General features: G+C 45.5%; 1 protein-coding gene across 1 annotated transcript; it reads left to right on the top strand.

Annotated features, from left to right (window-relative positions):
- The first annotated feature begins 11,182 nt into the window (after window positions 1–11,182).
- LOC129834717 (urocortin-3-like) lies at window positions 11,183–14,487 on the top strand. The gene is made up of 2 exons (XM_055899954.1): window positions 11,183–11,429; window positions 13,629–14,487. The coding sequence occupies exon 2, from the start codon at window positions 13,645–13,647 to the stop codon at window positions 14,020–14,022; it is 378 nt and encodes a 125-aa protein (XP_055755929.1). The 5' UTR covers window positions 11,183–11,429; window positions 13,629–13,644; the 3' UTR covers window positions 14,023–14,487.
- The last annotated feature ends 218 nt before the right edge of the window (window positions 14,488–14,705 follow it).

Genomic DNA, 14,705 nt, shown 5'->3' with positions numbered 1-14,705 from the left:
ATAGCTGTGCAGCGACGCTCCCCATCCAAACTGCCAGAGCTTGAGAAGATCTGCAGAAAAGAATGGGAGAAACTCCCCAAATACAGGTGTGCCAAGCTTGTAGCGTTATACCCAAGAAGAATCAAGGCTGTAATCGCTGCCAAAGGTGCTTCAACAAAGTACTGAGTAAAGGGTCTGAATACTTATGTAAATGTGATTTCAGTTTTTATTATATTACAACATTTTACAAAATGAATATGTGGACCTGCTCATTGAACATCTCATTCCAAAATCATGGGCATATGGAGTTGGTCCCTCTCTTTGCTGCTATAACAGCCAAGTCCTGCAGGGACTTGCTTCCATTCAGCCACAAGAACATTAGTGAGATCGGGCACTGATGTTGGGTGATTAGGCCTGGCTCGCAGTTGACGTTCCAATTCATCCCAAAGGTGTTGGCACAGAATCGTCTAGAATGTCATTGTATGCTGTAGCATTAAGATTTCCCATTCACTGGAACTAAGGGGCCTAGCCCGAACCATGAAAAACAGCCCCAGACCATTACTCCTTCTCCACCAAACTTTACAGTTCGCACTATGAATTAGGACAAGTAACATTCTCCTGGCATCCGCTAAACCCAGATTTGTCCGTCGGACTGCAAGATGGTGAAGCCTGATTCATCACTCCAGAGAACATGTTCTTACTGCTCTAGAGTAACATGGAGGCGAGATTTAGACCATTCCAGCCAACGCTTGGCATTGTGCATGGTGATCTTAGGCCTCTGTCTGGCTGCTCACAGTTCTTGTCCTGATGTTGCTTCCAGAGGCAGTTTGGAACTCGGTAGTGAGTGTTGCAACATAGGACAGACGATTTTCACGTGGTATGCGCTTCAGCACTCGGTGGTCCAGTTCATTGAACTTGTGTGGCCTACAACTTCGCTGCTGAGCAGTTGTTGCACCTAGACGTTTCCACTTAAAAATAACAGCACTTACAGTTGGTCTAGAGGCAAAAAAATGGAGAAGCGAGAGATAGATATTAAAAAATATGAAAAATTATACATATATATTCAGTGCCGGTCAAAAGTTTGGACACACCTACACATTCCAAGGTTTTTCTATATTTTTACTATTTTCTACATTGTAGAATAATAGTGAAGACATCAAAACTATGAAATAACACATATGGAATAATGTAGTAACCAAAGAAGTGTTAAACATATCAAAATATATTTTAGATTCTTCAAAGTAGCCACCATTTGCCTTGATGACAGCTTTGCATACTCTTGGCATTCTCTCAACCAGCTTCACGAAGAATTATTTTTCCAACAGACTTGAAGGAGTTCCCACATATGCTGAGCACTTGTTGGCTGATTTTCCTTCACTCTGCGGTCCAACTCATCCCAAACCATCTCAATTAGGTTGAGGTTGGGTGATTGTGGAGGCCAGGTCATCTCATGCAGCACTCCATCACTGTCTTTGGTCAAATAGCCCTTACACCGCCTGGAGGTGTGTTTTTGGTCATTGTCTTGTTGAAAAACAAATGATAGTCCCCCTAAGCGCAAACCAGATGGGATGGCATATTGCTGCGGTAGAAATGCTGGTTAAGTGTGCCTTGAATTCTAAATACATCACAGACGGTGTCACCAGCAAAGCACGCCCACACCATCATGCCTCCTCCTCCATGCTTCACCGTGTAAACCACACATGCAGAGTTAATCTGTTCACCTACTCTGCGTCTCACAAAGACAGAGCGGTTGGAACCAAAAATCTCAAATTTGAACTCATCAGTCCGAAGGACAGATTTCCACCAATGTCCATTGATCGATTGGCTCAAACATTAAGAAGAAAATAAATTCCACAAATGAACTTTTAACAAGGCACACCTGTTAATTGAAATGCATTGCAGGTGACTACCTCATAAAGCTGGGTGAGAGAATGCCAAGAGTGTGCAAAGCTGTCATCAAGGCAAAGGGTGGCTACTTTGAAGAATCTAAAAACATTTTTTTGGTTACAACATGATTCCATATGTGTTATTTCATAGTTTTGATGTCTTCAGTATTATTCTATAATGTAGAAAATAATACAAATAAAGAAAAACCTTTGAATGAGTAGGTGTGTCCAAACTTGTTGGCAGTTTACATACAGTTAGGTTGGAGTCATTAAAACTTGTTTTTCAACCACTCCACAAATGTCTTGTGAACAAACTATAGTTTTGGCATCTCGGTTAGCACTTCTACTTTGTGCACGACACAAGTATTTTTTCCAACAATTGTTTACAGACACATTATTTCACTTATAATTCACTGTATTACAATTCCAGCGGGTCAGAAGTTTACATACACTAAGTTGACTGTGCTTTTAATCAGCTTGGAAAATTCCAGAAAATTATGTCATGGCTTTAGAAGCTTCTGATTGACTAATTGACATAATTTGAGTAAATTGGAGGTGTGCCTGTGGATGTATTTCAAGGCCTACCTTCAAACTCAGTACCTCTTTGCTTGACATCATGGGAAAATCAAAAGAGATCAGCCAAGACCTCAGAAAAAAAATTGTAGACGTCCACAAGTCTGGTTCATCCTTGGGAGCAATTTCCAAATGCCTGAAGGTACCACGTTCATCTGTACAAACAATAGTATGCAAATATAAACACCATGGGACCACGCAGCCGTCATACCGCTCAGGAAGGAGACGCGTTCTGTCTCTTAGAGATTAACGTATTTTGGTGCGAAAAGTGCAAATCAATCCCAGAACAACAGAAAAGGACCTTGTGAAGATGCTGGAGGAAACAGGTACAAAAGTATCTATATCCACAGTCCTCTGGTCTGATGAAACAAAAATTTTACCGTTTGGCCATAATGACCGTCGTTATGTTTGGAGGAAAAAGGGGGTGGCTTGCAAGCTGAAGAACACCATCCTAACCGTGATGCACGGGGGTGGGCAGAATCATGTTGTGGGGGTGCTTTGCAAATTCAATATACACTGCTCAAAAAAATAAAGGGAACACTTAAACAACACAATGTAACTCCAAGTCAATCACACTTCTGTGAAATCAAACTGTCCACTTAGGAAGCAACACTGATTGTTAAGGCTGTCGCTTTCCTCATCCTCAGATGAGGTGAGGAGAGAAGGATCTTCAGACCAAAATGCGGAGTCAGGGAAATAAGCCATCTTTATTACAAATACGACGGCCACTAAACAAAACAAAACACTTTCAAAACTTACACAAAATAACAAAACGTAACGAACGGAACCTGAACATAAACTTACATCGACAAACGTAAACTCACGAACAGGAACGTTACATCGAAACGTACGAACAGCCAAACAGCCCCGAAGTGAATAACATCGAACACAACGAAGACATCACAGGAGACAATCACCCACAAACAAACAGTGAGAATGCCCTACCTAAATATGACTCTTAATTAGAGGCAAACGCAAACCACCTGCCTCTAATCAAGAGCCATACCAGGCAAACCAAAACCAACATAGAAACAGATAACATAGAATGCCCACCCAACCTCACGTCCTGACCAACTAACACACAAAAACTAACATAAATAGGTCAGGAACGTGACAGTACCCCCCCCACAAGGTGCGAACTCCGGACGCACCAGCACAAAGTCTAGGGGAGGGTCTGGGTGGGCATCTAACCACGGTGGTGGCTCAGGCTCCGGGCGCGGTTCCCACCCCACCATAATCCATCCTAGCCTCCTCCCTCCAAGAATGTCCACCCTCTTACTTCCCCCACAAAATCCTCTTAATAACATCTCTAATAATGACAACACCGGGACAGAGAGATAACCCAAGACAGAGGGATAGATAAGAATATAGAGGTAGATAAAGATAGAGAGGGAGATCAGGATAGAGGGGCAACTCCGGACTGAAAGGCAGCTCCGGACAGAGAGACAGCTCTGGACTGATGGGCAGTTCTGGGTATCTAGCCTTTTCAGGCTGAAGGGCAGCTCATGGCTGACTGACGACTCTCGACGCTCATGGCAGGCTGACGGCTCTCGACGCTCATGGCAGGCTGACGGCTCTCGACGCTCATGGCAGGCTGACGGCTCTCGACGCTCATGGCAGGCTGACGGCTCTCGACGCTCATGGCAGGCTGACGGCTCTCGACGCTCATGGCGCTCTGACGGCTCTCGACGCTCATGGCGCTCTGACGGTTCTGGCTGCTCATGGCGCTCTGACGGCTCTGGCTGCTCATGGCGCTCTGACGGCTCTGGCTGCTCATGGCGCTCTGACGGCTCTGGCTGCTCATGGCTCGCTGGCGGCTCTGGCAGATCCTGTCTGGTTTGCGGCTCTGGCAGATCCTGTCTGGTTGGCGGCTCTGGCAGATCCTGTCTGGTTGGCGGCTCTGGCAGATCCTGTCTGGTTGGCGGCTCTGGCAGATCCTGTCTGGTTGGCGACTCTGGCAGATCCTGTCTGGTTGGCGACTCTAGCGGCTCCTGTCTGGCTGACGGCTCTAGCGGCTCCTGTCTGGCTGACGGCTCTGTAGGCTCATGGCAGACGGGCGGCTTTGCAGGCTCATGGCAGACGGGCGGCTTTGCAGGCTCCTGGCAGACGGATGACTCAGATGGCGCTGGGGAGACGGATGGCTCAGATGGCGCTGGGGAGACGGATGGCTCAGATGGCGCTGGGGAGACGGATGGCTCAGATGGCGCTGGTGAGACGGATGGCTCAGATGGCGCTGGTGAGACGGATGGCTCTGGCCGGATACGGCACACTGTAGACCTGGTGCGTGGTGCCGGAACTGGAGGCACCGTGCTAATGACAAGCACCTTCCTACTAGTGCGGGGAGCAGGAACAGGGCACACTGTATTCTCAAAGCCTACTCTATCCCTGATGCGTGGTACCGGCACTGGTGACGCCGGGCTGAGGACAAGCACATCAGGATTAGTAGGGGGAGAAGATACAGTTTGTACAGGGCTCTGGAGACGCACTGGTAGCTTAGTGCGTGGTGCCGGAACTGGAGGCACCGGGCTAGATACACGCACTACAGGGAGAGTGCGTGGAGGAGGAACAGGGCTCAGGATACGCACTGGTAGCCTAGTGCGTAGTGTATACACTGTAGGTACTAGGCTGGGGCGGGGAGGTGGTGCCGGAAATACCGGACCGTGGAGGCGTACTGGCACTCTTGAGCATTGAGCTTGCCCAACCTTACCTGGTTGAATACTCCCGGTTGCCCGACCAGTGCGGGGAGGTGGAATAACCCGCACCGGGCTATGTAGGCGAACCGGGGAAACCATGCGTAAGGCAGGTGCCATGTATGCCGGCCCGAGGAGACGCACTGGAGACCAGACGCGTTGAGCCGGCCTCATGACACCTGGCTCAATACCCAATCTAGCCCTACCAGTGCGGGGAGGTGGAATAACCCGCACTGGGCTATGCACTCGTACAGGAGACACCGTGCGCTCTACTGCGTAACACGGCGCCTGCCCGTACTCCCGCTCTCCACGGTAAGCCTGGGAAGTGGGCGCAGGTCTCCTACCTGCCCTTGGCCCACTACCTCCTAGCCCCCCCCCAAGAAATTTTTGGGAATTACTTACGGGCTTTTTCGGCTTCCGTGCCAGACGCGTTCCCTCATAGCTCCGGTTCCTCTCCCATGTAGCCTCTGCTCTCCTCAATGCCTCCACCTGTTCCCATGGGAGGCGATCCCTCCCAGCCAGGATCTCCTCCCAAGTGTAGCAACCCTTTCCGTCCAAAACATCGTCCCATGTCCATTGCTCCTTTCTCTCCTGTCCCTTACTCCGTTTCGTTTTCCCTTGCCGCTTGGTCTTAGCGTGGTGGGTGATTCTGTTACGGCTTGTGCTCTCCTCATCCTCGGAAGAGGTGAGGAGAGAAGGATCTTCAGACCAAAATGCGGAGTCAGGGAAATAAGCCATCTTTATTACAAATACGACGGCCACTAAACAAAACAAAACACTTTCAAAACTTACACAAAATAACAAAACGTAACGAACGGAACCTGAACATAAACTTACATCGACAAACGTAAACTCACGAACAGGAACGTTACATCGAAACGTACGAACAGCCAAACAGCCCCGAAGTGAATAACATCGAACACAACGAAGACATCACAGGAGACAATCACCCACAAACAAACAGTGAGAATGCCCTACCTAAATATGACTCTTAATTAGAGGCAAACGCAAACCACCTGCCTCTAATCAAGAGCCATACCAGGCAAACCAAAACCAACATAGAAACAGATAACATAGAATGCCCACCCAACCTCACGTCCTGACCAACTAACACACAAAAACTAACATAAATAGGTCAGGAACGTGACACTGATTGACAATAAATTTCACATGCTGTTGTGCAAATGGAATGGACAAAAGGTGGAAATTATAGGCAATTAGCAAGACACCCCCAAAAAAGGAGTGATTCTGCAGGTGGTGACCACAGACCACTTCTCAGTTCCTATGCTTCCTGGCTGATGTTTTAGTCACTTTTGAATGCTGGCGGTGCTCTCACTCTAGTGGTAGCATGAGACGGAGTCTACAACCCACACAAGTGGCTCAGGTAGTGCAGTTCATCCAGAATGGCACATCAATGCGAGCTGTGGCTAAAAGGTTTGCTGTGTCTGTCAGCGTAGTGTCCAGAGCATGGAGGCGCTACCAGGAGACAGGCCAGTACATCAGGAGACGTGGAGGAGGCCGTAGGAGGGCAACAACCCAGCAGCAGGACCGCTACCTCCGCCTTTGTGCAAGGAGGTGCACTGCCAGAGCCCTGCAAAATGACCTCCAGCAGGCCACAAATGTGCATGTGTCAGCATATGGTCTCACAAGGGGTCTGAGGATCTCATCTCGGTACCTATTGGCAGTCAGGCTACCTCTGGCGAGCACATGGACGGCTGTGCGGCCCCACAAAGAAATGCCACCCCACACCATGACTGACCCATCGCCAAACCGGTCATGCTGGAGGATGTTGCAGGCAGCAGAACGTTCTCCACAGCGTCTCCAGACTCTGTCACGTCTGTCACATGTGCTCATGTACTCAGTGTGAACCTGCTTTCATCTGTGAAGAGCACAGGGCGCCAGTGGCGAATTTGCCAATCTTGGTGTTCTCTGGCAAATGCCAAACGTCCTGCACGGTGTTGGGCTGTAAGCACAACCCCCACCTGTGGACGTCGGGCCCTCATACCACCCTCATGGAGTCTGTTTCTGACCGTTTGAGCAGACACATGCACATTTGTGGCCTGCTGGAGGTCATTTTGCAGGGCTCTGGCTGTGCACCTCCTTGCACAAAGGCGGAGGTAGTGGTCCTGCTGCTGGGTTGTTGCCCTCCTACGGCCTCCTCCACGTCTCCTGATGTACTGGCCTGTCTCCTGGTAGCGCCTCCATGCTCTGGACACTACGCTGACAGACACAGCAAACCTTTTTGCCACAGCTCGCATTGATGTGCCATCCTGGATGAACTGCACTACCTGAGCCACTTGTGTGGGTTGTAGACTCCGTCTCATGCTACCACTAAAGTGAGAGCACCGCCAGCATTCAAAAGTGACCAAAACATCAGCCAGGACGCATAGGAACTGAGAAGTGGTCTGTGGTCACCACCTGCAGAATCACTCCTTTTTTGGGGGTGTCTTGCTAATTGCCTATAATTTCCACCTTTTGTCTATTCCATTTGCACAACAGCATGTGAAATTTATTGTCAATCAGTGTTGCTTCCTAAGTGGACAGTTTGATTTCACAGAAGTGTGATTGACTTGGAGTTACATTGTGTTGTTTAAGTGTTCCCTTTATTTTTTTGAGCAGTGTATTAACGGTGTAAGCAATTTTACCTTCCTTTTCACAATGCAAATACTATAGTTTATTATTAAAATTAATAATAATAAAACACCTTTAATCTGTTATAGTCACTGATAAAATTGACTACATTTAGGTTGGGAACCGCTGATCTATGACTAGGTCTGCTGGTGGAACTCAAGATATTCTTTCTGGGTGTTAGAATTAGGTTCAAGTCGTCTCTATTTCAGGCTGTCCCTTTCTGTAGGTACAGAGACTAGGGGCTAGCTTATGTATCGCCTCCACTTATCTGACTACAGTGTATGATGTGTACATGACCCCCATACAGGGGTCACTGACTGAGGCAGGGCCTTGTCTCTGTGGCCCTCAGGGTCCAGTTCCTTGTGTAAGTAAGACCATGGTTATCATTAGTCAGATGAGGATAATGTCTTGATGGGCTAGAGGTCACAAAGGAAACGAGAGAGGCTTGTCTTCCTCTCTTCCTTCCGAGGTGGACAGCTAATTTCCCTCTTCCTGAGGACTTTCTCTCCAGCGGCTCTTCTCTCTATCCCTATTTTTTTGTTTGGAGTGGCTGCGGTTCCGGACTTTCTGGAAACCTACTTGCCGTGGCTAAAGATAGATTTCTGCTCATGTGCGCATGCAGGTGCTGCTGCTGCTTCGCCGATGAACGTCTTTGTCAGGTGTAGCCTACAAACTTCATGCTATGCACAAAGGACATGGACGATAGGTTCGAACTATTGCATTCTATACCTCAGTAGGCTATTAAGCATAAGCACAATTGTTCTTTTTTTCTTTTTTTAATGCACCTTGCCAAAGATTGTACACATCTGGAACTCTGTTGGAGGGATGTGATACCATTCTTCCACGAGAAATTCCATATTTTTATTTTATTTTTTTTTATTTTTTTTCACCTTTATTTAACCAGGTAGGCAAATTGAGAACACGTTCTCATTTACAATTGCGACCTGGCCAAGATAAAGCAAAGCAGTTCGACACATACAACAACACATAGTTACACATGGAGTAAAACAAACATACAGTCAATAATACAGTGAAAATAAGTCTATATACAATATGAGCAAGTGAGGTGAGATAAGGGAGGTGAAGGCAAACAAAATAAATATATATAAATAAAATAAAAAAATATATATAAAAAGGCCATGGTGGCGAAGTAAATACAATATAGCAAGTAAAAAAAATAACACTGGAATGGTTGGTTTGCAGTGGAAGAAGGTGCAAAGTAGAGATAGAAATAATGGGGTGCAAAGGAGCAAAATAAATAAATACAGTAGGTAAAGAGGTAGTTGTTTGGGCTAAATTATAGATGGGCTATGTACAGGTGCAGTAATCTATGAGCTGCTCTGACAGCTGGTGCTTAAAGCTAGTGAGGGAGATAAGTGTTTCCAGTTTCTCCCTCACTAGCTTTAAGCACCAGCTGTCAGAGCAGCTCATAGATTACTGCACCTGTACATAGCCCATCTATAATTTAGCCCAAACAACTACCTCTTTACCTACTGTATTTATTTATTTTGGTGTTTTGTCGATGGTGGTGACGCCGTGGAAGATACTGTCTCAGGCGCCACTCCAGAATCTCCCATAAGTCTTCAATTGGGTTGAGATCTGGTGACTGAGATAGCCATAGTATATGTTTTACATCGTTTTAATGCTCATCAAACCATTCAGTGACCACTCCTGCCCTGTGGATGGAGGCATTGTCATCCTATTGGGGCTTAGCTGTGGAGCCAAAATAATGGCCTGCCCAGCATTTTTATACATGACCCTAAGCATGAGGAGATACTAATTGCTTCATTAACTCAGGAACTCATTAACTCAGTGTGGAAGCACCTGCTTTCTATATACTTTTTATCCCTCATTTACTCAAGTGTTTCCATTATTTTGGCAGTTACCTGTATTTTATATGTTGTGCACAAAAGACATGATCAACATGTTCGTACCCCAGACAGGCAGTGAAAGTAAACATGTTATTTTTCAGCAACTCTGGCTAATGGCTACGCTATGGTAGCAAATACAAAGATTAGACTGACTCATCACATAAAACAGATTATTTTTGCTCCAATACAATGTGAAAACTTCGTATTCACAGCCACTGGCTTTTTGTTTCTCCTCTTTCTTCTTCACGTGTTATCAGTACTGGTGCTGTTCAAGACAAGGATGATAAATGGGTCAACACGTCCTGAACACACACCCAAGACATTGGTAATTGATCAGTTGATCTCATTGATGAATTGATTAACTCAGCTACAGTGAAACCCTAGTTGCATACACCCTCCAGTTTACTTTTGGCAGGACTGACAGACGGAATCTGTCATTAGAACGGCTTTGCGGTCACAGCACTCAACAACACGATGATCATGGGTGACAGGCAAAGTGCTGTGACAGGTGAATGGCCCTTCATGTGAAGTTAATCTGATCTGAGTAAAATAAATTACATTTTCACTTCTTCCACTCTGAAAATTAGACAATCACATAGGCAAAAAGTTAATCACGATAACTTCAAAATCAGATATAGGGATCTGCACACCAATTTGAACCAGATGTTACAACCACAACCATAGTGTTGTTACCACCCTGCATACCACCCTGCATACCACCCTGCATACCACCCTGCATACCACCCTGCATACCACCCTGCATACCACCCTGCATACCACCCTGCATACCACCCTGCATACCACTGCTGGCTTGCTTCTGAAGCTAAGCAGGGTTGGTCCCGGTCAGTCCCTGGATGGGAGACCAGATGCTGCTGGAAGTGGTGTTGGAGGGCCAGTAGGAGGCACTCTTTCCTCTGGTCTAAAAAATATCCCAATGCCCCAGGGCAGTGATTGGGGACACTGTCCTGTATAGGGTGCTGTCTTTCAGATGGGACGTTAAACGGGTGTCCTGACTCTCTGAGGTCATTAAAGATCCCATGGCACTTATCGTAAGAGTAGGGGTGTTAACCCCGGTGTCCTGGCTAAATTCCCAATCTGGCCCCCAAACCATCATGGTCACCTAATAATCCCCAGTTTACAATTGGCTCATTCATCCCCCTCCTCTCCCCTGTAACTATTCCCCAGGTCGTTGCTGCAAATGAGAACGTGTTCTCAGTCAACTTACCTGGTAAAATAAAAAAATAAAAAATAATAATGTTACTTGATACAGGTGGACCTAATTTTTCTTGCATTGTGTTTTTCTCATACTGATCAAGAAAACTCAAAATACATGTGAATAATCTAGCATGTCGAAAATATGTATTTATTATCTCTTTGTGAGTGAAGATGGGGGTAATATCCAATCTAGACAGAGACAAAATTGCACTTACCATCATGTTATTTTTAGACAAAGAGGGTGATAGCAAACAATGACAGAAAGGGAAATGAGACAAGATGAGAGGGGAGGGCAAGGGATGGAGAGATGTACAAGATAAACAGAGTGTAGGGGAGAGCTGCATTGTGACGGTGCAGTAACACTCGGACGATAGAGAGGGAGGACGATAAGAGTCTTGCGTAACGAGAGAGCAGTCCAGTTGAACATCTGTGGGTGCATTACAGTGGTCACTTCTCTACTTGATAGGCAAAGACTGACTGAGAGATACAGAGAGAACCAGAAGAAAAATACTTTTCCACCACCCTGCATCTAAGAGGAACATCTGCATCTTGGGGACCTTACCACTCCTAAGTTGTGACATTGGGTAAGGCCTTATTACTGATGTGATTACATGTTTTATACTTTCCAAGGATGATCCACAACTTTCATAGTAAATGTGATTGTAAAAGGAACTTTAAGGAACCATAATGTCTTTAATTATCAATTGGACAAATGTTGAATGGTCAGATGTACGCCAGAAATAGAGTTTGAAGACCCAAGCAACATTTATACACTACTTGTCAAAAGTTTTAGAACACCTACCCATTCAAGAGTTTTCTTTGTTTTTGCTATTTTCTACATTATATAATAATAGTGAAGACATCAAAGCTTTGAAATAACACAATGGAATCATGTAGTAATGAAAAAAGTGTTAAACAAATCAAAATATACTTTATATTTGAGATTCTTCAAATACCCATCCTTTGCCTTGATGCCAGCTTTGCACATGCTTGGCATTCTCTCAACCAGCTTCACCTGGAATGCTTTTCCAACAGTCTTGAAGGAGGTCCCACATATGCTGAGCACTTGTTGGCTGCTTTTCCTTCACTCTGCGTTCCAACCATCCCAAACCATCTCAATTTGGTTGAGGTCGGGGGATTGTGGAGGCCAGGTCATCTGATGCAGCACTCCATCACTCTCCCTCTTGGTCAAATTGCCCTTACACCGCCTGTAGATGTGTTGGGTCATTGTCCTGTCGGAAAAACAAATTATAGTGGGACTAAGGCCAAACCAGATGGGATGGCGTATCGCTGCAGAATGCTGTGGTAGCCATGCTGGTTGTGTGCCTTAAATTCTATATAAATCACAGACAGTGTCACCAGCAAAGCACCCCCACACCATAACACTCCCTCCTCCATGCTTTATGGGGGGAAATGCACATGCAGAGATCATCCGTTCACCCTCACCCCATCTCACAAAGACACGGTGGTTGGAACCAAAAATCTCAAATTTGGACTCCAGACCAAAGGACAAATTTCCACCGGTCTAATGTCCATTGCTCGTGTTTCTTGGCCCTCTTCTTCTTATTGATGTCCTTTAGTAGTGGTTTATTTGCAGCAATTCAACCATGAAGGCCTGATTCACACAGTCCCCTCTGAACAGTTGGTGTTGAGATGTGTCTGTTACTTGAACTCTGTGAAGCTTATATTTGGGCTGAAATCTCTGAGGCTGGTAACTCTAATGAACTTAGTAACTCTGAGTATTTCATTCCTGTGGCGGTCCTAATGAGAGCCATTTTCATCATAGCGCTTGATGGTTTTTGCGACTGCACTTGAAGAAACTTTAAAAGTTCTTGAAATGTTCTGTATTGACTGACCTTCATGTCTTCAAGTAATGATGGACTGTCATTTCCCTTTGCTTATTTGAGCTCTTCTTGCCATAATATGGACTTGGTCTTTTCCCAAATAGGGCTATCTTCTGTAGACCCCCCCCCCCCCCCCCCCCCTTATCACAACACAACTGATTGGCTCAAACGCATTAAGATGGAAAGAAATTCCACAAATTAACTTTTAAGAAGGCACACCTGTTAAGTTAATTGAAATGCATTCCAAGGGACTACCTCATGAAGCTGGTTGAGAGAATGCCAAGAGTGTGCAAAGCTGTCATCAAGGCAAAGGGTGGCTATTTGAAGAATCTGGGGGCGGCAGGTAGCCTAGTGGTTAGAGCGTTGGACTAGTAACCAAAAGGTTGCAAGATTGAATCCCCGAGCTGACACGGTAAACATCTGTCATTCTGCCCCTGAACAAGGCAGTTAACCCACTGTTCCTAGGCTGTCATTGAAAATAAGAATGTGTTCTTAATTGACTTGCCTAGTTAAATTAAGGTAAAATATATTTTCATTTGTTTAACACTTATTTGGTTACTACATGATTCCATATGTGTTATTCATAGTTTTGAAGTCTTCACTATTATTTTACAATGTAGAAAATAGTACAAATCAAGAAAAACCCTTGAATGAGTAGGTGTTCTAAAACTTTGGACCAGTAGTGTACACTGCTGTACTATGTCAAGAATGTTCGGGAGTTAAGTAATCTGTTAGAACCACTGATATGTAAATATATCACAGTGGGTAACCATTAGTCATGGCAATTACATACCGTTGAGGAAACAATAATGGTGTGCCATGCCATCATTACAAGGACCATGAGGGAACCATGCTATATTTAGAGCAAATTAACAAATCTTCTTCAAAATTGTATGATTTTCACTATAAACAGTTTCCTCTCTGCCTTTCCTCCCTCAGATCAACTGTGCTTACCATGCGAGGCATGCATCTAAGTCTGTGTCTGGCTCTGCTGCTGCCATGGTGCAACCAGTGCCAGAGAACGGGCTCTGCCAGTGCCAAGCTGGGAAAAGAAGACACAGGAGACCTGTTGGCTGTCAAACTCATAAACCGCAGTGGCATCCTGGGCCCTCTGCTCCCCCCAGAGTTCCATCCAACACCCCGGCAGACCAGAGCCCCACGTCCGGCCTCCCAGGTCTCCAAGAGAGCCCGGCAAGGGTCCCGCTTCACCCTGTCCCTGGATGTCCCCACCAGCATCCTCAGTGTCCTCATAGACCTGGCCAAGAACCACGACATGAGAGCCAAGGCTGCTGCCAATGCAGAGCTGATGGCACGCATTGGGAAAAGGAAATAAGGGCTGGGGTTGTATGGGCAAAGCTAAGGGGGGCAATTCTCAACTCACCAGGGTGGGTTTTCAAAATCAAGTTATGGGATGGATAGGTTATGGGAAGGAAGGGTTGTTATTAGAGGAAAAGACATCTTGAAGTCTTTAACTAGTTTAGCCCTTTATCTGTTTTATATTTCTATTGCATAATTCGTACCTCATTTTATGCCAAACAGATCCACTGTCTGCCTGTACAGAAACATTATATAAAAAGAATGATAGAACAAATTGTGCTAATTAAATGTCACTTATCAAATATAAGATGAAGCTGGTCTTTTGTCTCCGCTACAGTAGGCAAAATGTATAATTTGTGGGCAGATAAGCTTCTGAAATAGTAATAGGCAGGGAACCATTTGGAGTCTGTTTATTGTTTTTATTTGTATGTGTAACAAACTAAGGAAAGGTTGGAAAATAAAATCAGATAATGTAACCTAATTTCTGTGTGTATCGCTTGCTTCTTCTGCATTGACGTCAGAGGCGTTTATTAATTACAAGCATCAGTAACCAATAAAGCACTAACGAATAAGTAATATCACCCTGCGTCATTCCCAACAAGAAGACTGATAACCGGACCATGGCACAGGGAGGAAATTGACCTCAGAGACAGAGGTCCCTGTTAGAGATCATCCATCTAGTTGATTAATGCTTGATCC

The sequence above is a fragment of the Salvelinus fontinalis genome, chromosome 3 (assembly GCF_029448725.1).
Source record: "Salvelinus fontinalis isolate EN_2023a chromosome 3, ASM2944872v1, whole genome shotgun sequence".
NCBI classification, from domain to species: Eukaryota; Metazoa; Chordata; class Actinopteri; order Salmoniformes; family Salmonidae; genus Salvelinus; species Salvelinus fontinalis.
Note: the sequence above shows the minus strand (reverse complement) of the source record. Positions and strands in the feature narration are given on the sequence as shown.

Bases quoted from the DNA above. Each gene is read 5' to 3' on its own strand.
- LOC129834717 (XM_055899954.1), top strand. From the start codon at position 13,645: ATGCGAGGCATGCATCTAAGTCTGTGTCTGGCTCTGCTGCTGCCATGG.